We start from the raw sequence: 25,354 nt of genomic DNA on the forward strand, positions 1-25,354 counted from the left end.
AAAGACGAAATACAAGCACTACAGGAAAAATTTTAAGGCGCTCTGAGAGTGGTGCCTGTGCGAAGGTAGCGATTCACATTAGATTTGAATCGCTGGAGAATAAATCCATTTGGAAAAACATTCTCAGAAAATTTTGTCCACATTAACGCAGTTTCTCCAGATGAAAGAGTTCTCAAACAGTGAAGTTCTACGGGTATTGAGTTGAACCTCAAAACGATGAGCAGCCACAGTTCGTCGCGTATTTCTGATATGTACCGCTCTTGATGGAATCAAATGTGCCAAGTCACTTGAACACTTCCCGTGAAAGTATCTCCAACCTTACTTCGATGTTCCAGGCTATCAAGGTTGCACGTGATGTTCGCGTCTCCAATCAGGCGAATGGCTCACTTCTGGATGGAATCCAGCTACTTTAGGGTATGTTTAGATGGAATCCAGCAATTTCAGGGTATGTTTGGGGGCAGAGCTCCATACATGAGAACAATACTCTAAAGAAGGTCTGATCTGAGCTTTATAAAGCATCGAAAGTTGCTGATGTATGTACAGTTTTCTGTTTCAGAACAGTGTTCCAAGCTTTTAAGAAGCAGCTTTTGCAATTCTAGCGACATGATTGTGCCAAGATATATTGGTGTCCGTTTCAACACCCAACAAACTTATCGAAGCAGAAAGCGGAATTGTCTGACCTGACTTTATTATATTCGGTTCGGAGACATTTATCTCCTTAGAGAAAACCGATGCTTGGGTTTTTGTGGCATTGAAGTGAACCTGGTTACTTTCACTTCAATTCAAAATTAGTTCTAGATCCTCATCAAGATATTCAACCTCCTGCTGCCCGTGAAGATGTACCTCCGTAGCCGATGTCCTAGAATCCAAATTGAATGACGAGACAACTGTGCTGTCGTCAGCAAAGCAATATATTGGATTCTTGTTTTTTTTTTTATATGTCGTTGATATACAATAAAAAGAGGGTTAAAGACAATATGGATACCTGGGGAACACCAGCGTTGATGGTAAAAGTACTCGAGAGGTATCCATCGACGGCCACTTGCAGGGAACGTTCTTTAAGGAAGCTGGAGAGCCATACAAAAAAATGATCCGACAAGCCATACCATCGAAGTTTGGCCAGCAAACCTTCATGCCACACACGGCCAAAGGCCTCAGATATATCAATCGCAAGAGCTCTTAATTTCCCACAAGCCATAGTAATTAAGTGGTGAAATAGAAAATCCTAAATTTCCTTTCATTTGTCTATCTGTAATTTGCGAGTGGTGCTATTCTTATTTCGGGAATAGCAAATAATAACAAACATTTTTCAATTGAAATAGCTTTATTGTTTCTCGAAATATTTCCCTTGATGATCAATACACTTTTGCATTCGTTCAAATCATTTGTTAAAGCAGTTTCTCCATTCCTCTTGAGACACTTCCAAAACATGGTTTTTGAACGCTTCAACTGCTTCTTCGGCACTTGTAAATCGTTGACCACGCAGTTCACCTTTGATATTCTGGAACAAGAAGAAGAAATTGGGTACTAAATCAGGACTGCACGGAGAATGAGTTCATGACTCATCCTCATTCGATGTCTTGACTGCTCAAAAGGTCACCTGTTTGATGAAACGTGTAGAGCTAGCATTTTCATGATGAAGAATGATTCATCTTAGGCGGTAGTTTCACGAGTTTTTCCGAAAACTTTCGGCAAAGAAATGGTCGTGTACCACTCAGAATTGACCGTTCTACGTTGCTCAAGCGGAACAGTGGCCAGATGACCCTTTCGGAGGAAGAAACAGGCGACCATTAATCATTTGCTTCGTTATACTTCTTTCACGAACAATTTTGTTCGATTTATAGATGTCTCTTGAAGCACCATGGTCGAACTTATTCATTTCCTTATAGCCCTTGACGCCAGCTTTTTTTCGAGCGATTGATAAATTGTGGTGTATCTCCATGACGATCTTGCATCATCAGTTCACGCACTGCATCGATATTTTTTGGCACAACCACCGATTTTGGACGACCTTTACGGAATTCGTCGGCGACTACTACTACTACTACTACTACTACTACGATCACGATTGAATTCACTATACCAGCGAAATACTGTGGTTCTTTATGATACTTATCGCCACACAATGAACTGAGTTCATCGACACATTTTTGTTGAGATAATCCACGTAAGTTGTGAAAACCTTCTCTTGAAATTTCCATTTTTCGGTCAAATTGATTGTCTCAACTGATTGTAAACAAAACAAATAGCACTTGTACATCAAAACGTTGTGAATACGTTTATGTTAAAAAATGTCAAATTTTATTATGGTATTGCCATATTTCACGTATTGACATTAATGTTGCTAGTTCTCAACATATAAATAGTCCCCCATCGTATTTTGAATCTGATGAGTTACAGAAAAATTGATAGCCTAAAAACCTTTTCTATGAAAAATTACTCATACATGTCAAGTTTCATCACGATCGGATGAGCGATGTAGAAGTTTATCACTTACCAACCAACCAACCAACCAACAAACATCCATTTTTATATATTAGATTAGTTATAAAAAACTCAAAGGAAAATTAATCTGTAAATGCTGTACTCATCTCATCATTATGTTTTATCATCAAAATCTTTTTTTGTATCAGAATAAGATTCATTTTGTTTAACTGACTTATGAATCTAGAACCTACTAGTTACTACTTTTTTATATACTCTTCACAACCTTTCCCAAGACATAGTTTTGTTTCATATTTCAAATGGATGGATTGTTTTTTATAAAATTCGATATAGATTTGTTTTCATTAAATACCGGTTTCATGGTTATCTTGATATCTCCCAGTATATTTAGTTCAGTTCATAACGTGACATGAGCTCCAATATTATCATTATCATCATGGAAGAACTGTGAGCCGCTCGTTATTAAACGGTAGGAACCCTACACCTAAACAAACCACTATATTCATCAATATCACTTAGACCCTTATACCTGTATCAGCTGGCTTATGGTCAGTAACTTGTGGTGGGTCCTTTAATTACTTACTTTTTTTGGATCATCGGATTCGTTGAGAGATAATGGCCAGACTAAGTTCTTCGACAGTTTTTATAAAGTGCTTATTAACGATACTGCTACTGAATTGTCATTAATATTCTTAATTAGCTGTTAGACGTTGAATACTTGAAACGAGAATGACTCGAGAAGATACAAGTAGGATATGGGAACATCCAGATGTGCGCTAAAGATTTCCTCAATTAAATTGGATGGTGTAGAGAAACTATTGATGTATATATCACAGGCGGAAGTTGCAAGATTAATGGTTTTTAATTTGGGGTAGATACTACGTTTCAGTCATTCGTTATTATTTCTTTTATATCATTTCCAACGTCATATTTACAATTATTAGAAATTCGTATACTGTACACTATGATAATTCCAGCACTGGAAATAATTGATTGCTTGCAGAAAAACATTTTTGTGTGGAGAAATTATTCTTTAAAAGGCTTTTCTGGCAAAAAAGGAAGAGAAAGTGATAAATATTATTGAAATATTATTACATAGCATTTATCTATATGCTAAGTGCACGTTGAGTTTAATCCGTTAATTCATATATTTGCTAATCAAATTATTGAGTTTACAATAATTTGATCAAGCTTGGTCTACGACTATTTCAAAAACATATAATAGAAATGTTTCCTTCATTCATCAGCATTGAAAAAAATAATCGAGTTTAATATAATATATGAGTGATATGAGCGAATAAAAATGTCATCTCATTTTACAAACAATTCTTGAAAAAAATCTGTTTTTTTCCGGTAACCAGCTGTCGCACCCCTACGAACGACAACCCTCAGAAGTCGAAATGAATAATAATATATTTTATTATAAGATTTAAGATTTAAGTATTAAAGATTTTCATGCATGTTCTTGATGTAAATTATGCTCAGCTTTTAGTCTTATTTCAATGTATAATAACTATATCATCAACTGATGATATCATGGGTAGTTTATTTATAGTTATTTATAAAAAGAACAAAAAAGATTCAAATATATTTTCGTTAAAAGAGGTCTGACTTAACACAAGCCTACATAGAACCACTAAAATATTTGATAAAAAAATAACAACAGGCACTATACCTACCTGCCTAATGCATTCTGTTTATTCAATTATCTCGATTTCGCAGTAGCTGAAAACAAGGACACAGATTTTTTAATTGATTCGTCAGTCACATTATTATGCCTTTTTCTAACTGCAGCTTAAAAACAAAAAAAAGGAATTATTTTCATATCAAATATTCATTATTTTTGTTAAAACTGAACAAGTCATACTCACAGACAACACCTTCATAAATCTTCATAGAGCAAAAAGGGATTTTCTTCTTTTTGCCTTGTCCACTAAATTTTTGGCAAATATATTTTGCATTGCCATATATACACTTCTGTGTGAGTTACTTCCTCCAGCAAGATATAGAAAAATCATCTGCAAATAAAACCATAATATTTTACCATATGAAGAGATCAGGGGAAGAATGAACTTTGTCTAGTCTTACCACATTACAAATAAGAGACAAAGTACACTTTTTCCTTGCCAAATTAGCACTTCAACAATACAAACATTTTTGGTACAAATAAAATTAGTTTTTGAGGTAATGATTATCGGCAACTTTAAAAATTTGTTCTCATAACAAAATAATGTTCAAATTGAAATAACTCAAAAAATTGTCTAAAATGGACAAAGTACATTTTTCCCCTGACCTCTCTTCATATGTTATAATTTTTTGTTGATTACAATTAACGTATTAACTTAACTGGAATTATATCCGAATCATATTGTTGTTGTTTACCACTAGTCGCCGAACTTTCAGATTCTGAATTTAAAATATTCAAAGAATGACGTAGTTCCTCGATGTTCTTTTTTTAAACGGTATTTTTTACAATATAAGGAATTGCGTTGCTTATCCATAATAATACTTTAATTTTAATTTAAATTAAAAAAAAATACAAAAAATAGGCATTAGAAAGACTTAATTTTTGTTGGAATAACTGAATAAACGCAGGTTAGGATTTAAACTCTCAAAATACAAAGAAAACAAGATTAAATAAAATTTATAACTTGTATTTTACTTGGGCAGAAATATTTTTCAAAAACGAAAAATAAACTGTCTTTAGTAGGTACCTATGACATCTTGGTTCAAATTAAAACTTGTTATATATTATTTATTCTTGTCGAAATATTCATAAAATATTTTCATAATATAAGCTCTTGAATTTTTTCTATACGTTAGAAATCGAATATTTGTTCTATATATTTAATAAAATATTACTTTTCGAATATATTGGTAATATTTATTGAATATTTGAAATGAAATATAGTAAAATAAATATTTAAAAAATATTTGTTTTGGATAACAAATATTTGTAGAAGATATAAATATTTATTTCATGCAGAGAAAATATTTACCAAATATTTGGTGCTATCGGGGTTGTTACCGTTAGGAATCACAAGTTAAAAGGTAAGACCTTGTTAGTCCTTAGCTCGCACAAGTTTTGACTTCTGAGGGTTGTCGTTCGTAGGGGGGGAGGACAGCTGGTTAGTGAAAAAAAAACATATATTTATTTCATTTATATATAATATCATTTATTATATATTTATTATTTACCCAATACATTGTTTGTAAACTGAATTCATAGATTATTTTTCCATCGATGCCATCACACGTAACTTTATCTACACTCGGTCATTTACATTCTGGTCATTGATATTTTGGTAATAAAGATCCACCAAAAGGCAATTAATATTCTCCTCAATAATTAAGCGTGAAAGATAATATTCTTTTCATTCGTCTCAACAAAAAGCTTAAATGAAGATGATTGATAATGAAGAATACATTTCGCAAAATAACGTGATTGTGTGAATCCCGAGCCCATTGTCTCGAAGAAAGAAGAAAAATCAGCTTCATCATTGTTTGTGTCCCTGCTTAGTGTCGTCTACGGCCTGTTGGGCCGCAGGTGGCATCTACAAAATGATTATTGTTATGAACGAGTGGCTATAAGCTTCTGAATTTGATTGAAAATATTGATAAGGTGATAGATACTTGTCGGATTCGAGTGGATGAATTTCGAGATTGGATTACCTTCTGAAACTGATTTATTAACTGGGATTTGTTTGGTTGCTGCTGAAGAATGGCATTCTGTGGTTACATGGTGGGCTGTGGAACAAAGATTGATCGGGACAAACATCGGCTTAGAAATTATTACGCTTTTTTACAGTTCAGTTGGGTCGTATGAGGACAGATATGTATCTGAGGATATATATGCTAATACATTCAAGACTCTATTATATAAGTAACAGATGATCACCATAGATGGAGTGACGAGGAAAGAGTGATAATTCTACTAGTCTGTAGTTCTCAGTCTATAATTAACATGCATTACTTTCAGAGTTTCGGAACATAGATGTAAAAGCGAAAATTGATTTATTAGATAATGTAGTATTATCAGTCCTATCTGACAAGTATATGGCAGAACCCCCCCAAACTTCATTTACTCCCCATATCATTCATGTAGTCAATGCGGACTCCTTAAAATTACCCTTATTTTATATTTACTATTTTGAAAGAGGCCTAATATTGCTTATTTATAAGGTGTGACTTGAAAAAAATGAAAGATCTATTTGTTTCAGCATCTTTATATTTTATATACAAGAATACATTGAAATAAGTTCTGGAAAAACTTGGCTCGTATGAGTATAAATAACAATTCTTTCATGTACAACAATTGACCTATTTGAGTTTAGTTATTTCAGTGAGAACAATGGTGCTGTTTTTTTGCTTTCAACTATCTCTGAAATGTTGATTTATTTTACAAAGTTTTAAGCTCAAATCAGTTTCAATGTACTTCAATCTAACTCTTGTTGCTGGCTTCAGGTTACACGGTTCAAAAAATGTTCTTTCAGACAAATATGTGGTACAATACGAAATAATATGTTCAAGATCTTTTTTGATGATTTCTGGTATATCATCTTGTGCAAGTAGCCAAAACCTTGCAAAATTACTTTCTCGATAAACACCTTTATTATTAGTAATATCTAAGATAGTTATCACTATTTTCTGTTCTTTTTTTATATATTCATTTCGAAATAATTCAAACCACTATTATTATTATCTGTATCTGTAGATTAGGGAGGGTGAGCGTAGACACATAGCACTTAGGCCACATATGACCCATTGTACATCCTCCCGAGTTGTCTTCCTAGGTCATCGTCCATCCTGTCCTTTCCAGGAAGGTGGACAGTTCACTAGAAGACATCTCCTTTATATCGGTAGACTCGCCGAACACACACTCTCTTATTGACGATAACTCCGGACACTCGCATAAGACATGCCTGACAATTTCGTCTTCCTGTTCACACATCTTGCATAGAGGTGTGTCCAGTAGCCCCATATTATGGAGGTGTTTCTTTAGTTGCCAGTGGCCAGTCAGAAATCCTACTGTTAAGCGTAAATTTTCACAGGTCATCGCCGGCGTCAGCTTTTCAGGGTCGCCCAGGGTGATCCTGGCAAGATTGAATTATTTGATTCCATTCCATCTCTTAAGGAATTGAGCATGGGTGTGACATTAGGCTTGTTCCGTAATTGTCGAATTCATCAGGCCGTAGGTGTCATTGGTTCCTAAAATTCTTAGTCCAGCCGCTTCCTTGGCTAAAGAGTCGTACCCTTCAACCCACTTCAAGATAATGTTATTATCTACCAATGCTTAGGCTAAATCTTGGTGGCACTTTAGTACTAGCCCTGAGGTAACACGTTGTCTATTCAACGCTAATACGGCTTATCTACTATCAGTGCAGATTGTTATGTTTTTGCCAGAAATTCCTTTCCTGATTATTTTTTCTATGGCGATTGAGATACCAGTTGCTGCATTCAATAGTATGCTTCACAGACATTGAATATTCCACTGTCTGAGAGTAATTTCCCGTGAGAGCTGAGTTTGATCAAACAAATCGCGGTCAATAACGGTTATATGGTATATATTATAGACTCTATTCTTTCCAAAACCCTGCAAAAGCAAGCCATGGACCTGGTCTACCCAAATTCAAGAAAAGATAATGTCAGTTATCGTTTCTTGAATTTTCAGAAAAAATGCGTGAACATAGCTTGCAGAAAAAATAATCGTAAGTGAATTTATTGAAAACAATAAAGACAAAAATTTGGGTGTTGGGTAGATCAGGAGTATATAAGCTGACTTGTGGCTCCTGCACAAAACTGTATGTTGGCCAAACAGGAGAAATATTTTATATTTTTCCAAAGAATTAAAGAGCATAATAAAAGTAGTTTTGTGAATAGAAGGACCATTTGCAAATCACATTTTAGCAGAAGAACATGAGTTCAATCATGAATTTGACGTGGTACATTTAGAAGAGAAGAGTTTGAAATTCAATCTTCTAGAATGTTTGGAAATCAATATATTCAGGAACTCGTGTAATTTACTGAATGATCAATTAGAATTGAATAACTCACCGTTACTAAATATTTTTTCAAATGTGGAAACTGGGACATAAGCTCTGGTAATTTAATTCATTACAAACTTAGGTAGAAATCAGGAACTTGAAATGTAGGTACTTCAAATTGTAAAATTAGGTATATAAGGCATTGAATATGTAGAATATAGTTAGTAGACACGCCCGAAGAAGCCATTGTATGGCGAAATACGTTGTTGTAAAATTGTTTAGTGAAAATCTCACAATGAAGTGTTTTTTGAATACGTTAGTTATGGATTTTCATCAAGTATCGGCCAATTCCATCATATTGCCCCATACATAGCGTTGATTTTCACTGTGCATTGATTTTGCAAGTTACGCTTTCAGGACATATTTAGTATTTCAATCAATCAAAATCAATTCTAATATTATGACATGTAAACATTTTTCGTTGAACTAAATTTGATTTATCTCTAGTCAGTTCTTTCAGTTTCTTATTAGTTAATTCGTTTGACGTTATTGGTCACTCGCATATTCAACTCCAATCAATCTGAATAACAACTCCATAATTTGAACCATTGTATTCAAGCATTTTTTTTATCTTCAAGTATGAGCTACCTGTAGTTGGGCAGTTATCCAAACACAGAACCCACGTATATGCATTCTTTTCACGTTTATTCAAAGTCCGTACACGACAAACTTGATTACGTAAACAAACGAATGCATCAATCCACTGGCGTTCCTTAACTGATTTCGAATGTTTCAAACAGCTGACAGTGTCGAGGAACGTAATATTTAGAACTTCCGCTCAATCTTTCCAAGTACAAGGATATGTGTATTATTTGTTGTGTAGTAATATATCTATTTCTTTCATTCTGGATACCCCTTTTCCAGCCAGTTTGACTGTATACAAAAACGCCCTTTCAAGTGGAACTGAAACTGTAATGATTGTCGAAAATTAACTGTAATGTTAGTTATTGAATTAAATAAAGAAAATAATAAGGAGTGTACTGAAGTGAAATTTTGTTGGATCTTCGTCACCATGTTTCCTTCTTATTGTATTTTGTGAAAGTGAGAAATAATATTCAAATTTTCTCGACAAACCTGATGAATGCCTACATAAAAATAACCTACTTTTTCATATTCATCGAGTGATTCCAGTGGAACTTGAACCATAACTTCCTCACACTTCAGAGCTGAGATATTATTCTTGAAACGCGTTTCACTAACCACATTGGCATCATCAAAAGATGATCCTAATTAATTTCTAAACGATAACATTCACCTATATCCAACAGAGTGGTCCCCGTTCCTCACTTTCAGTCATACATTAATAATTTCTAAGGTAGAAAAGAGCGAGAAATTTCTCAGAAATTTTCCAGGTAATGTGAAGGAAGTGTATTCCAGACTTCCAGCATCCAAAAGTCTCAACAATGTCAAACGAGGATTATTTATTCTGTGAACACTTTTTGTTCTGAAAATAGGAGCTATTGAAACGAGTTTCAGTCCTCGTGGCTACTTTCATGAATTCCAGACTATTTCTTGTCTTTTCCATAACCTAAATCTTGTTGAAGTAAACAAGAAGTGTGGATGAACAACAAATATTTGCAAAACTGATATTGCGTTCTACAGTTTCAGGTTCTAATATGCGTAAATTATTTTAATTGCAACATTTAATGCTGTTTCGACAAACTATGTGATCTTCTGTGTGGGTTATAAACTATGCGGGTATATGATGTCATCTCCTCAAATACTTAAGGTTGCAATGGTAGGTAGAGAGAGGTATCAAGGGACATTGGGGAAATTACTGATAACATTATTGACAATTCGAGAACTATAAATTTATATCTTATCATTCAAAACAATACTAACACTCGCATCTTACAAACACAATCCCAAACAACTTGCACCTCAGACTGATGGGAGAGAACCTCCAACTCCAAGACTTGGTGCCCTACTAGGGAGTTACTTCCACGAGTACCCTCAAATGGGAGACCGATCTTAGAGAAACTCTCGACAGAGTCCGGAAAGAAGCCAATCTCCTAAAAGCACTGAGGAGTAAGCTCGAGAGATGCGACAGTAATACTCTTTTACACACATTCAAAATGGTCATAAGACCGATCCTGCATTTTAAAGCCACGATCTACTGCACGCTTTCCCAGAAACGAATCCACCGCATACTAACAACCGAGAGACTAATCCTACGAAACATCCATAACCTCCCATTCCGATACCCCTCCCAAGATTCATATAACCGAATAGATATTACCCCAATCAACTTGAGATTTCAGGATATACAAGGCCGATACGCTGCTAAAGCCATGAGAAGCAACAACATCGATGCCATCAGCACTCCCTCCCCCTTGGACGTCACGTGGACACCCCAGAAGGATACCAAGCGGAAAGCTCCCGTTCTCTTAGCTCCCAGATTCCTGGGAGCAGTGGAAGACCCGACGGAGCAAATCCAGGGACCAGGAGTACCCACTGTTGATCAGATAGAGGACAGCGCACGGCCCAGAACACCGATCACACAAGAACGACCACCGCTATGGACCAAGACACTCCAAGCAAAAGAAAAAGACTACTTACTCCGATAATTTTGATTCAAATTAATTCGTGAAGTAACCCAACCCTGAAGAGGTATAAGCCTTATGTCATTATATCACTATGTAACATATACTATTAGAAACCACAAATGAATAAACATTTCTCTTTCTCTCTCTCTCTCTCCCAAAACGTTGTTGTTTTTGTTAGCAAGATGCATTTTGATTTCTATCTGATTTTTATATGTAGATTCCAATATATAATGATCAAATGTATTGCCGAATGCCAAAGGCTGAGGCACCAGTAAATCTAATAATACCACTAACGATCTTCAAACATAACTCAACCTCTGACGGAGGCACCAAACTCTTACGAAGGTTCGAAATAGATGAACACTTCAACATGCAGTCATTGCTCACCGTGCTTCTGGCGTTGAATCTGGTCATTATTTCGCATTGATTAAAGACAAAAGGGACTGGTTTAAGTGTGACGATAGTCGTGTCACTTATTATTCTGGCAATATCTTGAATTTATTGCAGCCTCTGGAGACATCCTACATGTTATTCTATCAAAGAGAGAACACTGGCAGATCAAGATATTCAGGTGATGTGGTGCTACAGGTTTTTCCTGCAGCTGAAAAAGCAAATGCTCCACTGGAATTGATCAAGTCGCCCCGGAGCGCCAATTAATTTTTGTTGTTTCATAATTCTATAATTTGTATTACTTTCAATAAAACTTTTATATGATTTCAGTCTTTTTTGTTGAATGTGTAGAATTTACAGATTTTGTGTGAAATTGTTACTATTCTATGACATAAATGACGCTGTTGAAATCTTGTTTATTCAATCAGTAACTTCTCAAATTCTCCTCGAATCTCTGATTGAAACTGCGGTCTGGCCTATATATGAAGCTTTGAAGTCTTCGCATTCAAGCTTGTAGACCCCAGATTTGTTGAAGCAAATATTTATTTGTCTTGAATGCTACATTTATGCCTTGTTTCTGAAAAAAAACTAAATGTTTTGTTTGTAAAATAACTGAAATATGTTGGACACGCAAAACGATGGTAATTATTGTCTTCGATTCGAGGGTAGATTAAATTGAAAGTTTTGCGGTTTTGTTTTTGTCTACGATGGAGGTTTTACATCCATTATTGACGGCAATCTGTTTGATTCTGTTCAATTTTTCTTGCAATTTGACTAGTTTTGCGTAGTATTAGCCAGAAAAGTAATCGTTCTCTGGGAGGCATTTACCAGAAGCTACATTGCGAAATATTTATTTTCTCACACGTATGTATCTCTTCTAGATACAGTTCTCAAATTTGTTTTGATTTCTGTTAGAAATGAGTGTAATTTTGGATTTTAATTACCAATCAATTTAGTGTTAGCTCGTAAAGTCGTGAGGACAGTTCAGTTTCGGCCATTTTGACTTTTTTTACATAGAAAATAGAGAATTATTATATGTAATAATGTTTTCATATATGGTCGTATATGATCTGGTATCGAGTTAGATAGTGGATATATAATGGAGAAATAAAAAGAAACGATCCTACACACTTTCTCTACAAAAAAATTTTTTCGTAAAAGGAACTGTTGTACAAACTTTCCACAAAATTTGCCAATATATTCAATCAACGAAAAAATATTCAATCAAGATCACTTTTACTTCTGATATGTTTTCAGCTTTCACATCAGACAAAACAATACGATTATCTGTTATTACCGTCACAACATATTGGATCTGTCGTGTACAATATTGAACAAATCGTAGTAAAATCTTAAGTTCAATAAATTAAAAGCAATAATTGACTATAATATATATGAAAGATTATTAACGATAGCTTGACATTTTAAAGTTGATTGATGCTATCCTTGGGCAATGATGAAAATTTTTCCAACTGGTATTCAACTACAATTTCTTAGAAATGATGAATATTGCACAAAGAATTCTGAGTCAGAAGTAATTGACAGAGATTTTGAAATTATGGAACAATACTGGATAAATACATATATGGCAGTATTATTATCAACGTGTTCATACAATACGAGGCCTATCCGATATGATATCAGCAGCTTACCGCCCCGGCTTCGCTCAGATACAAAATGCAGTTGTGGTTTTCTCGGTTTTCTCATTGCCCTCACTCAGGGCCGTCGCTATTGGAGGGGGGGTTGAAGGGAGAGGGAGAACCTCCCCCCCTGCTCTTTCAACTTGGGAAACAGTTGGGAAATTTTGGGCCGTGAAGATTGAAAAAAATAATGGTGAAAAAAATGAATAAAAGTAAAAAAAATGAAAATGAGGGAAAAGAAAGGAAGAGGTAATAAGAAAATGGAAAGAACCAGGAGAAGGTTGGGATTTCCCAACATGCATAACTTGGAGATTCCATACTTTGAAATTCTGAGTTGTTAGAAAACTTCGAAAAAGTTTAGTTTCTGCCAAGTGAGTCCACAAATTTTTAAGTGACAATTTTATGAATCTCCCAACTTTTCGCTATTTTTTCGACTTGGAAAAGTTGGAAAATTTCGAGCCGTGAAGATAGAAAAAATAATAGTGGAAAACAATAAGCACAATATTATTTAAGTGTTGTTTCCTTTCATTTGTAATTCCCATTATTATTTTTAAAATTACCAAAATTTATTTTTGTTTATGCCCTGCCCTCACTACTAGTTGTAACTTCTAAACGAAAGGTCCGATTCTAATCATTAACGTCGATTATGAAATTGTTTAAATAGATAAGTATTAATAACATTATATGAACGTCATCATCTCTCAATTCTACCATTGCCATAATGGATCAATTTGACAAAAGAAGCCCTAATTGTGACTTAACTATGATAGTTTGACATATAACTTTGAGGACATTTTTGTGAGTACTGATGAGTACCAACTTACATGAGAATTGAATCAAAACTTGAGATTCATTATCTGAATTTTCAGAACTTGAGTCTGAATTGTCAGGGCTTAAATGTGAATTTGGGGATATAATAATGGAGTCAATAGAGGGTGAAATTTAATATTCATATTCCTTTTATGTGACACATTCCACCACTGTCGTTCATTTCATTATGATCGTTCGTATATTTCCTACTACGGAATCACTATCTGTTGTAGATTGACTATATTTTCTCATTTTTTTGCAGCAGCCCAAATCATCTCGATCGGGTTGAATTAACACTGATAGAGGAAAAAGGTAAAATAGTATTACCATCGTCTTTGCATATCTTGTCGATTAAAAAGTCTTTATTAAAAAAACTTTTTTCGTAGCCTTTTTTGAAATTTCTATATTTTTACTTCCCATGAATTTAAGAATATCGCAGTGTGTCCAAAGATGTATATTCATAATCGGGATAATACCGTAAGTCTTCACGAACCATTTCTAAGATTATAACCTTGTTTTCTTAGTGGAACTTACATACAATTCGGCGTATTAGGAATTAAATGAAAAATCACTTTTTTTTAAATGTTCACAATGTACTACTTGTAATATGTGATATTTGATATGTTATGTGTAATATGTAATTATGTGATTTGTAATATATAATATATAATATGTAATATTTGAAAACGGGTGTTTTTCCATTCAATTCCTAGTAATTATGGATACCCATCAAGTATCGGTCAGTCAGTAACCGGTCGGTTTGACGTGGGTGCTTTGCTCACTCACTCGAATTGACTGCCGTGTCGGTCGGTGGTTCAAGCCCCAGGCTGATCGATCGATTTTCACTTGCTATCGTCCAACACATGTTAGGAATCATACGTCAAAAGGTAAGACCTCGTTAATCCTTAGCTCGCACAAGTTTCGACTTCTGAGGTTTGTCGTTCGTAGGGGTGCGACAGCTGGTTAACAGAAAACATTTTTTAAGCGGATTCAAACAGAACCTTTGTAAGCTTCTGATGTTTTTTTCTTTCATCAATGAATATCTCTTGTTCTAACAATATTATAAATTGTGGTACGAGTAAGTTTACCCAGCTCACAAATCCTTTTTGAAATTTCGTTTCCTGAGGCCCCACGTGTTTCACTTTCCAAGCACGTTTGAATATTCAAAATAAGTTTTTAGGTTTGAGGATGCAAGTCTTTATTTAAAAATGCCGACGCCGTAGAAATATCTTCAACTGAGCCTTCAACATTGTCCATTTCATTATCAGAAACATTACAAAAAAGTCTCCACAATGCCATCTTGAGTAAATAATAACAATAACAAGAGAACAATTTATAAAAACACAACACTAATGCAAGCTAACGCAGAATAAACACATTTTATAAATTCCAACCCAAGCCAATGCTAACAGATGCATCACAGTGGTCTCGAGATATTTTGACCATCATGTTTTGCTTCTGTGTCCATGCAATAATAGTATTTGTTCGACTAGATACGACTGGCATACTCTGAGTGGAAGGTAATAAATTCATATGAGGTCTAATCATTATTTTCATATGATATTAACTAGTAAATTTATCAGACCCGGTACATTAGCTTTTTATTCAGCTGTTCGAATTTTCTTCGTACAGACTATACTCGCTGATAATATAATTTTCTATCCCAACTTGATTTTATCGATTTAAAAAAAACGTACAAATATTTTCACTTATTATAACTGAAGACAAAATTCCTAATATCACACTTTTTTATGTTTATTAGTAAATATTCTGCCAGAAATATTCTCTTTATTCCTAATAGCTTCTTGACAGCCAGTTTCCTTCCTGTCCACCACGTAACCACAGTCAATTATAGTAATGAGATCGTAATTCTTTCCCCAAACAGAATGACCCCAACTACCCCATTACCAAATTAGGGTTGCACGCGTTTGAAACATTAGTCGCCACGTTTTCGCGTTTAAACACCTAACGTGACTCTTTGACCTACGAGGTTATTATTTGTAACTGGTAGCGCTTCTCAGACACCAAAAACGACTGTCTCTTTCAATCTTTGATATTAATAGTCCAGATTATGTGAGTTCTTTGAGATTCCTGAAAAGCGTTCGATAAATAGATAGAAATATTTATGAAAAGAGAAATGAAAATTTCTATGTTTTTACCACTTTTATTTGTAACTGACGTTACTGCACTTTCGTACTATACGGACATTTTCAAACTTATACAATAAACTAACAATGATTAATTACATTCGCCATTATATACCGCCCCTTTAGGTAATAATAGAAATAGAGGTACTTGACTTGATTGAGTACCTGAATTTACAGTTCAAAATGCGGATGTGCCAATTCAAAAACCGAAGAGTAAATTATATCGAGTTGATCATTTTACAGGTTGCACCAGCAATTTTTATGCTTGTGAATTTCCAAGTATTCTAAATAATTGAGTTTGCAACCCTTCCTTGCATAGTGCAGAACTTCCGTATAGTTCAGATTCGAAAACTTGTGGTTGCATACCAAGGAATGGTTTGAAAACGTCGAATCATTTTTTCCTAGTCTGAAGGACCTTTCATGTTCAGCATACCGTTTTTGGAAATTTCGTCCGCATTGTCCCACATAAATACCATTACACTCCGGACACTTAAGCTTATAAACTCCAGATTTTTCAAACTTGTCGACCTTATCTTTGGCATTGAAAAGGAAATGAGGTAACCTGGCATGTGGTCTGAATGCAACTTCCACATTGTTTTTTCTGAAGAAACCTGCGATTATTTCTGTTCTTTTTCCAAAATATGTTAGCGTTACCCATTTCTTGATTTCTGGTTGTTTGACCTGAGGGTATATTAATCTGTAAGTGAATTTCAGGCCCTATTTCCTGACTAACTTCTGGATAGTATCTGCGTTGAAACCATTATTATGACCTATCTGTGTAATTATATCAATTTTCCTAGCTAGATTGTCTGCAGACAAAGGCAGTGAGAATGCTCTATGCAACATTGAATTGTAGGCTGCTACTTTATGACTGTCTGGATGGAAAGAATCGCTTGGGATGGTGATGTCTGTATAGCTAGGTTTTCTGAAAATATTGAACTCAAATTTATTTTGATTGTGTGTAATGGCCAGGTCTAAGAAATTTATCTGTTTCTCTATCTCTGTTTCGAGCGTGAACTGAATGTTGCTATTGAGATTGTTCATGAATGTCATAAATTGGTTCAGGTATCATGTAGTACGTCTGAGAAAGGCGAGAATATCGTCTACATATCTGTACCAAAAATGAATATGTTTTTTACCCAGGTCGAAGTTTACTATAGTGGTCTCCAAGTTGTTCATAAATATGAATATGAATAATAATATCAAAAATTATTTTGTGAATATTCTTTTACACAGGAAAAACATCTAGATTTAAAATATTGTTTCATTTTCATTTTGAACTGATTAAAATTGATTCAAAGAATTCATTTTGGAAGATTTCAAACGCAGTTTGGGTATTTAAAAAAGTCGCCAGATTACATTCATGATTGTGAGGGAGTGTTTCATATTGTTGGTTATTTTTATGAATCTCCAATAAACAATAATATATATATGTGTTTGAAAAAAATATTATATAATATATGTATATTTCATGAAAAACGGTTGGCAAAGGTCGAATGCTGGAACATTTGCAACGATTCATCCGTTTCATCTGCCCCAGAAGGAATATATAGGACGTTATTTTGTGACATAGATTATCGTTATGACTGGACTCATTCAACGAGTTAGATTCCCAATAGATTTACGGAACTTCCAGATCGTATATATTTTGACTAGAGACGATAATTGTTTTAAGTTTTCATTCTATTCAGTTCAAGATTATTTTCTCTATATTTCAGCTCTATTTTCAATTCGGTTGATAGTGGTAAGGAGACTGTCAATAGTTTTTGTGATGAGAAATTGGTAGCATCATCCGCATATGACACCATATCATATTATAGGCACTTGAACGTTTTTTTTTTAATTAGGCACCACTTCAAATAATCTGAAAGCAGCGGAAAATACACCTTGACATAAACATTCGTTAATGAGAATTGTAAAACGGTTTGTGCTCCAATGCTTTCTTTTCATTTCTCAATTTCATTAAGCCATCGGTGTATTATAGAAATAGTCATAGTCTGAAATTAATCAAGGAAAATTGGTGTTGATCTTTATAGTTCTGTGACCAAAACTTTTAAAATCACAAAGTTATTCAGTTAAGATTGTTTTGCAGTTCAAGCTGAAAAGTTCAGTTTTATTTTAGTTGCACTTTGAATGAACTATTTTTATACATTATTTCTGTTCAAATTGAATTATAGAGAAAGTTTTTAGTTGTATCAGTATGTTTTTTGAGTAAAAAGGAATTATTCAATTTCGTTTTTTGGGTTTCATAATCTGCAAATGCAATTAGTCAAATGATTTAATTATATATTATTTGTTTATGAAAAATATTTCAAAAGTGTAATGAAAGGTGAAGCTTACACAGAAACACATTTCCCACAGCACTTTTCTCGAAGTGCGTTTCACTAATCAAGCTGGCGTTTCCAGAACTTAATCCAATCGTCTCATATTTGTCTCTCCCACACTCTAAGTGGTCATTGTTAGATCTACAAGTTTAGCTCTGTAATTCAAAAAATTCATTAGTTGTTGATAAAAATTTTCGTTGGAATAGAATTCTTATCATCTCCAGTCCAATTGATTTTGGATATGTATCCTACACTTTCTTATTCTTGAAGCTAAATAAAATATATGGAAAATTTACAAAAATTCATCAATAAATAGAACTGGAAGCGATTTTTTGTTGACAATCAGGTTGGTGAAGAAATACCTGATAACAATCACTGTACTCATGAATTATCGTAGAATTGGTCTGTAAATGATTTTGACAACCCTCAAGACTAATATATTTCGTCTATTATTCTGCCTTTCTTCTTCTTCCAAATTGTCTTTTCTTCAAGTTAACATCGTATTTTTTCTCACTTATCACTGATTATCGGGTTGCCATTTCAAAATATTGTGTAATATCCAACTTCAGTTCAATCTATCCATTTTCAAATTTTGAATGTTAATTTTTTACACAATCTATACACTTTCTATAACATATCCAGTTTCATCCCTTATTTTATGTTATTTTCTACATCATCTCTTATCTCTCTCGTGAGTTCTGATACTGAGCAATTGATTACATTTGCATTAATTGTATATTTGATTACATTTTATCTCAATGAAACAATTTTTGTCAACAAAATAGAAATTAATATAGATTTGAAAAATTAAAAAACACGCTTTCAAAGAACATCGAACTAAAAAATTATAACTATTTTTTTAAATGAGCTTAACATAATAACGACCGAAAAATACTAGTATTATTGTGGAAAAACCGACGGGCGCTTGATATACAAAAAATATGGCACAAAGCGCCCACGCTTTTTTCACAATAATAGTAGTATTTTTCGTTCGTTTTGAGCTTATTTAAAAAAAAACGTTTTTAACTCTTCAGTTCGATTTTGTCAAACTATATTTATTTTTCATTTTTCAGTTTCGTATGCTACAAAGGCGTGTTTTTTGGTCTTTTTGGACTATATTTATTTTATCTAAACTTTAAGATCAATCAGCTGTATATTATTTAGAAAAATTACCGTTGATATTTTCCGATTCCGGACAGGGAATCTGAAAATCAGCTACCAAGCCCAAGGCAGCAGGCGCGCAAAGGAGGGCTACAAATAAAGCAGCAGGCGCCCGTGTTAATAAAAAAAAATACTTTTTTCAAATGAAGAAGTACATGTAGTAGTGGAATACATGAAATGAAATACATCATGAATACTTGAAAGTAGTGAATCACTACTTTCGCACAGACACCGCTCTTAGAGCGCCTCAAGGATTTTCCTGTGATGATTGTGTTTTGTCCTTGAAAAAAATATATTTTTTTGTTATTATTAATTGATGAAATGTCAATTTCTGTGAAGATTTTCGAAAAAATCAAATGTCTGTAAACGGTGACATACTGAAAATTTTCCTTATTTTGTTACTCACTCGCTTTATCGAATTTTAGAAAAATAGTTCTATTCTGTCGTATTGGATATAAATTGTCGCTTGTGTTATATCGTTGAATAAAGAATTTCATGTGCCGTTGAAAGGTTATTCTGTTGAGAATATCAGCCTCAATGAACTGTAACTATATTTCAGATATAAAATGTTAGAAATCACATATTAAAAGGTAAGACCTTCTGAGAGTTGTCGTTCGTAGGGGTACGATAGCTGGTTGACGGGAAAAACATATTTCAAACATATTATATTCAAAAATCACTTCAATGTGAGATTTTTATTACACATTGTGTAGCGTCGGGTGATTTCATCACAATATATACTTATATAATATTCATCAACGGTTTTCAATTTGATTTAATATTAAATATATTTTTTTTAATTCCACATACATTCACATCAACGTCAAAATGATACAATATACAAGAAAGTGAAAATTTCATGTATGTTTGAAAAATATAACAAATAATTTATAATATCGCTGGCGCTCTTCCTCAGCTGTCGCTACCACGCTACAAACTAGCCATCTTTCAACCCCTGGCGGTAATTCTATAATGACCCAGGGGTGATAAGAGATGCTAAAAGGTAATGGTGTTTTTTGTGTAACGTTATAAACTCTGATGAAAGATAAATATCGCATGGGGAGAAAGTTGAATGTTTTTTTAATAGGGATTACGCATACCAAGAAGGGTTGTAATTATCTAATATACATTTTAATTTAATTACTGGAACACGCAACAAGATGATTATTCATATGAATTCATGCTAATTTTGGAACATGTCATATGGGAGATTGTACGAGTAATATGGCATGTCCGAGAAGTGACTTCTATCATATGTATCTAATGACAAATATAAATGCCTCGGTATTTTCATATTTTTCCACATGTCTGCAGCCTGACTCACAACCAATATTTTTGAGCATATATACAGGGTGTTTCTTAACTACCGTTTGTGAAATAGAGGGCGATGAAGAGCGGTATTTATGAAATATCATAAATATTGTTACACCGATTTGATTGAAATTTGCTACAGGTGCTTATTTGGCCCTAACAAGATTGAAATTATTAGGTCCAGTGGAGTCTGAGTGGGCCCCACAGCCAACAATATTGGGGAAAAAGTACGCCACTGATTTGTTGTTGTAGCTTTTTATTTTTTTAGATTAAGCAACTAAAACTACAACTTTTACGTGGCTTGTGTTTTTTTCATATCAAGCTTCGTTTTCGAAAAAGAAATTACTTCTAAAAATTATCCATGGACAACATAAAACAAAACTCAAAAGTAAATAATGAACAATTTCGACCTTGATGTAAATGAGAGCAAAATATCCACCTTCTGATGAAATTCACGACTGCAATCTATTTGTCTTTGATTATAAGAGCTTTCAGATGACTCCATAAATAGAAATCTACACGACTAATATCAGGACTGCGAGCTGGCCAATTTTGAAGTCCTGCACGTCAAATCCACAAGCGATTAGGATAGGTGATGTCGAGATGCTGACAAGCAAAAACACTAAAATGGGCTGAAGTCCATAATTTTCATGTCAGCCATTTCAGCGTTAGTAAAATTATTCATGATGGAATCACTGCTAATTGACAACTCTGACTTTCACTGATATGATAACACTGTCAATGTCAGCTGGTCTCCAAAGCATGTATTCATGATATACAAAGTGGTTTAATTTCATTGCCTATCCAAATTCATTTTTGCAATGTGTCCTTATGTAGTAATCAGTAAACCCAACAACATTTTTTCATTTTAACAAGCTATATAGTATGCTCTTTGGTATAGGTCTGTCACCGTTATTCATAATATTATTGTGTTTACTTATTTCTACACTCTCATAGGCATCTAGTTGCCTGTTGTTGTTAACTTGTCTAACTAATCTTAATGAACTGAAGTCTATAGAAAGGTTTTGTTGCAAAATATGATGAGCGACTGCTGATTTTTCAGGTCTTCCATATTTTAAGTGTGCTATGTGTTCCTTATATCTTACTTTAATAGATCTTTTTGTCTGTCCATAATATTTTGCATCGCAGTCCTTACATTCAATTTCGTAAATTCCAGACTTTTCCGAATTCTCGACTTTGTCTTTTGTACTTCCCAAAAGGCTCTGTAGTGTATGACTTGTTTTAAAAACCACCCTCATACCTAGTTCCTTGAAAATCTTTCCAAATTTCCTCGTATATTGGTGGTATGGAACTGAGATGTATTTATCTTGATTTTTGACCTTTCTGAAAGTCGAGATTTCGTTCATTCTTAACCTAAACTTCTTCTTCCTTAATATGTCATCTACAATACCTCTCGAGAAACCGTTAGTGGCTGCTATTTCCTGTATTGTACGTCTTTCTTTTGTGAACCTATCATGTGTTAGAAGGGAAAATGCACTAAAAAATTCAACCCAACACGTTTGTGCTGTCCACAGTGATGTGAACTGTCAGGAATATACCTGTACGTGCTTGTTTTTTCTAAATATGACATGACAAATCAAATCCCAAAATTTTCACAATGGAAATATGCAACACGTAAAACATGTGACTGTATCAGATATTAGTGTATAAGTGACGTAAATGCCACGACGTGAAACTCTTCATGTTGTTATTAGTTGTTGGAGTGAATGTCCTCTCTTCAATGGCCAGTCCATATTATGACGCCATCAGTAAAGATGCTTGATTACTACACGCACTGAATTAATACTTGTTTTCGTGCGTAATGTACCTACTATTTTAGTTCTCTGATGCCATCGCTAGACGCTTGTATCCATATGAGTAAATGCCCGGTAACATAACAGCCGTATTCGGGTTAGCCAACAAAACGGTCCTAAAACAGTCCAAAGTAGTTGCACAGTTGAGATTATTTTGAATCGTCCTAGAATCATCCCGATAGCGAACCCGAATACGTCTAACATTGATAATGTTCGGCTCGTCTGAGTTGGTCGCTGTGCCGAATGTCACACATCTTTGATAAGACGGCTAACAACCAATAAATGGTGGTGGTTTGTAGCGGTTATGCGGGCCAAAATAGTTACCGATAACATTCAACAGTACTTCATCTTCACTAGGTGTAACGTCACTTGTCTAACGTCACATTATGAAGATACTTACAATAGGTTTGTTCTGGTTCTCTGCTCGGACTGTTCCTAACAGTGAGAAAACAGTCACCCAACTATATACCTACTGAACATTTTCTCGCGTTGACCTATTCAATCCACAAGTGACTCACTGATTTTGGACGATTCGAAACAGTTAAAACTGAAAACCAGAACAAACCTAAGGTGACCGCGAGGACTACTGTGTCATCTGTGACAAAATGTTAACGACAGTGAATTTCGTATAGTCCTCATGACAAATTCTTATTGTCTGCAAACATCTTGGTGTTAAAATCAACTTATTATTTGTAGATTATTCATTGAATAATTCTGATTACAATTATTTTTATTTCAGGTAAAGAAGTAGACGACTATTCTACTACCTTTGCTTCAATCTACGTAAGTTCTTCTATATTGTGAAAACGCATCGCAACCATATACATATAAATGTTTCTATTTCACAAAAATCAAAAATATGTTTTCAACTAAACCAGAAATATTCCAAACTCAGGGTTAAACGACGTAAATACATATTTCGCCATCAATATACGGAATACCAGTTTGAAGTTTCATTGGATATTTCAGTAAAAATATGAGCTCGAGGTTAAGTAATCACAATTAAAAATAATTTAATGTTCAATTTCATAAACTGATACCAGAATATTAATTGAAATTCCTCTCAATAAGTTCAACGCTAATTGCTGCTCATCGGCCGTTACGATTCGCATTTTAAATTTATGGTAGTGAATATTGTACCAACCGGACATATTTTCAGTCAAATCTAGCCTTTTTCAAGTAAAATCCCAACTTGTTTGTATGACACACTTTGTACATATATTATTTGAAATATGTTTGGATTGGAATGAAAATTCAGTGTCAGTAACAACGAGTCAATAATGGAAAAATTAGAATTTTTGCCTGTTCTGTTAATGAACAACTGGTAGCGGTCTACTAGTCACTGCCAGAAGTTCAATCCCGTCTCCATATTTTCCAATAAGTAACAATTTCTAGTGCTCATTAAAATCACATAAAAATCGAAACCGATAAGTAGTTATAGGAGATGAAACTCGAGAAGCTGTGTTTACTTTTGATCAAACTACGAGTACACTGCAAAACTCTTAGATATCAAGAAGCATATCGGGGTTATACGAAAATAAGGAAGTTATATAGATATTCATTTCAGTACGGGTATTGTTGATAATATTGATTTAATAGATATGTTGATAGTTTATCAACCCCGAAACAGCATCTTTATATAACAATTATTACCCAATGATATTCAGTAGTGAAGCATACATTTCTGCAAGAGGCTAGGGTTTTAATTTTAAAGATCATGTCAGTCGGATTCAATGCCCAAATGTGTCATTGTCCGACGGTCAACGGAGAATACTTTGAACACTGACCATAACTTTTTCCGTTTGTTTTTGGTAGTACATCCAGTAGTTGCGTAACGATGTAATTTTATTTGATAATTGTTATTACAGTTATTTTTCATGTTCAAAAAATGTAAACTTTCACTGCCAGAAATAACTGTGTGAAAGGTATTTCCCAGGTTTTTAGCCGTGGTCTGCTGGTTTCAATGTCTGACGTTTCGTGTACTACTGCGGTTGACATTATCAAATGCGATGTGGTAACGGTCGCAGTATGTGGTCCCGCTGTTTCAAGCACGTTAACTACTAATTCATCCATCAGTTCTAGGAAAACGGATTCAGATGGCGCTATTTTACAAAAATGAATTATCTCAGCATAGCACCTGGAGAAGATTATTTTTATCCACAATCTAGTCATAATGTAGAAAAGGCTTATGTATAGCTGCCATCTGTAAAACAAATATTAACTTGAGAAACGTGATTTCCTCCTGGATGAAAATTCATAAAAGAATTGTTAAAATGCTCTAGTGAATAATGAAACAAATCAACTAGCTGTAAGTCAAGGTTAAAGTTGTCAGATGATAAGATTCAATAGGTGATAGATGCTGCTGCATTACACCTTTCAAGGTACCAGCTGAACAATTTTCCACTGAGATACAGCAACCTGACATTGATTTTGATTCATGGTAGCATATAAACTAACCACCAGGTATTAAATTTTCAGTTGAGAGAAAATCATTGAATTTTTTTTCATATTCAGGCAGTCAGCAAACGTATCTACCAGACCTAATTTTTCCTTCAAGATATTGGCTAAACTGTAATCCGACGAATTATAAAATGTAAGAAAATAACTAAAAAAACTTTTTTTTCTTCATGCGTTCAAATCATTTACTACCAACGATTTGAATAAATGAATGTATGAAATTTATTCTTGAAAAATCTCATTCATAACAAACAGAATAACAAAT

At 34.0% G+C, this 25,354-nt stretch overlaps 1 protein-coding gene across 1 annotated transcript in view; it reads left to right on the forward strand.

The window, feature by feature from the left end:
* The window catches only part of LOC111506527 (uncharacterized), a 408,075-nt gene that overhangs the window by 241,684 nt on the left and 141,037 nt on the right, over nt 1-25,354 (forward strand). The window contains exon 3 of the mRNA XM_074171971.1: nt 23,372-23,415. Within this exon, the coding sequence (XP_074028072.1) occupies nt 23,372-23,415 (44 nt within the window). The remainder of the gene's footprint in view (nt 1-23,371; nt 23,416-25,354) is intronic.

Source organism: Leptinotarsa decemlineata, unplaced genomic scaffold (genome assembly GCF_025532065.1).
Source record: "Leptinotarsa decemlineata unplaced genomic scaffold, Ldec_3_MD MMD2_tig00000035_RagTag_RagTag, whole genome shotgun sequence".
NCBI classification, from domain to species: Eukaryota; Metazoa; Arthropoda; class Insecta; order Coleoptera; family Chrysomelidae; genus Leptinotarsa; species Leptinotarsa decemlineata.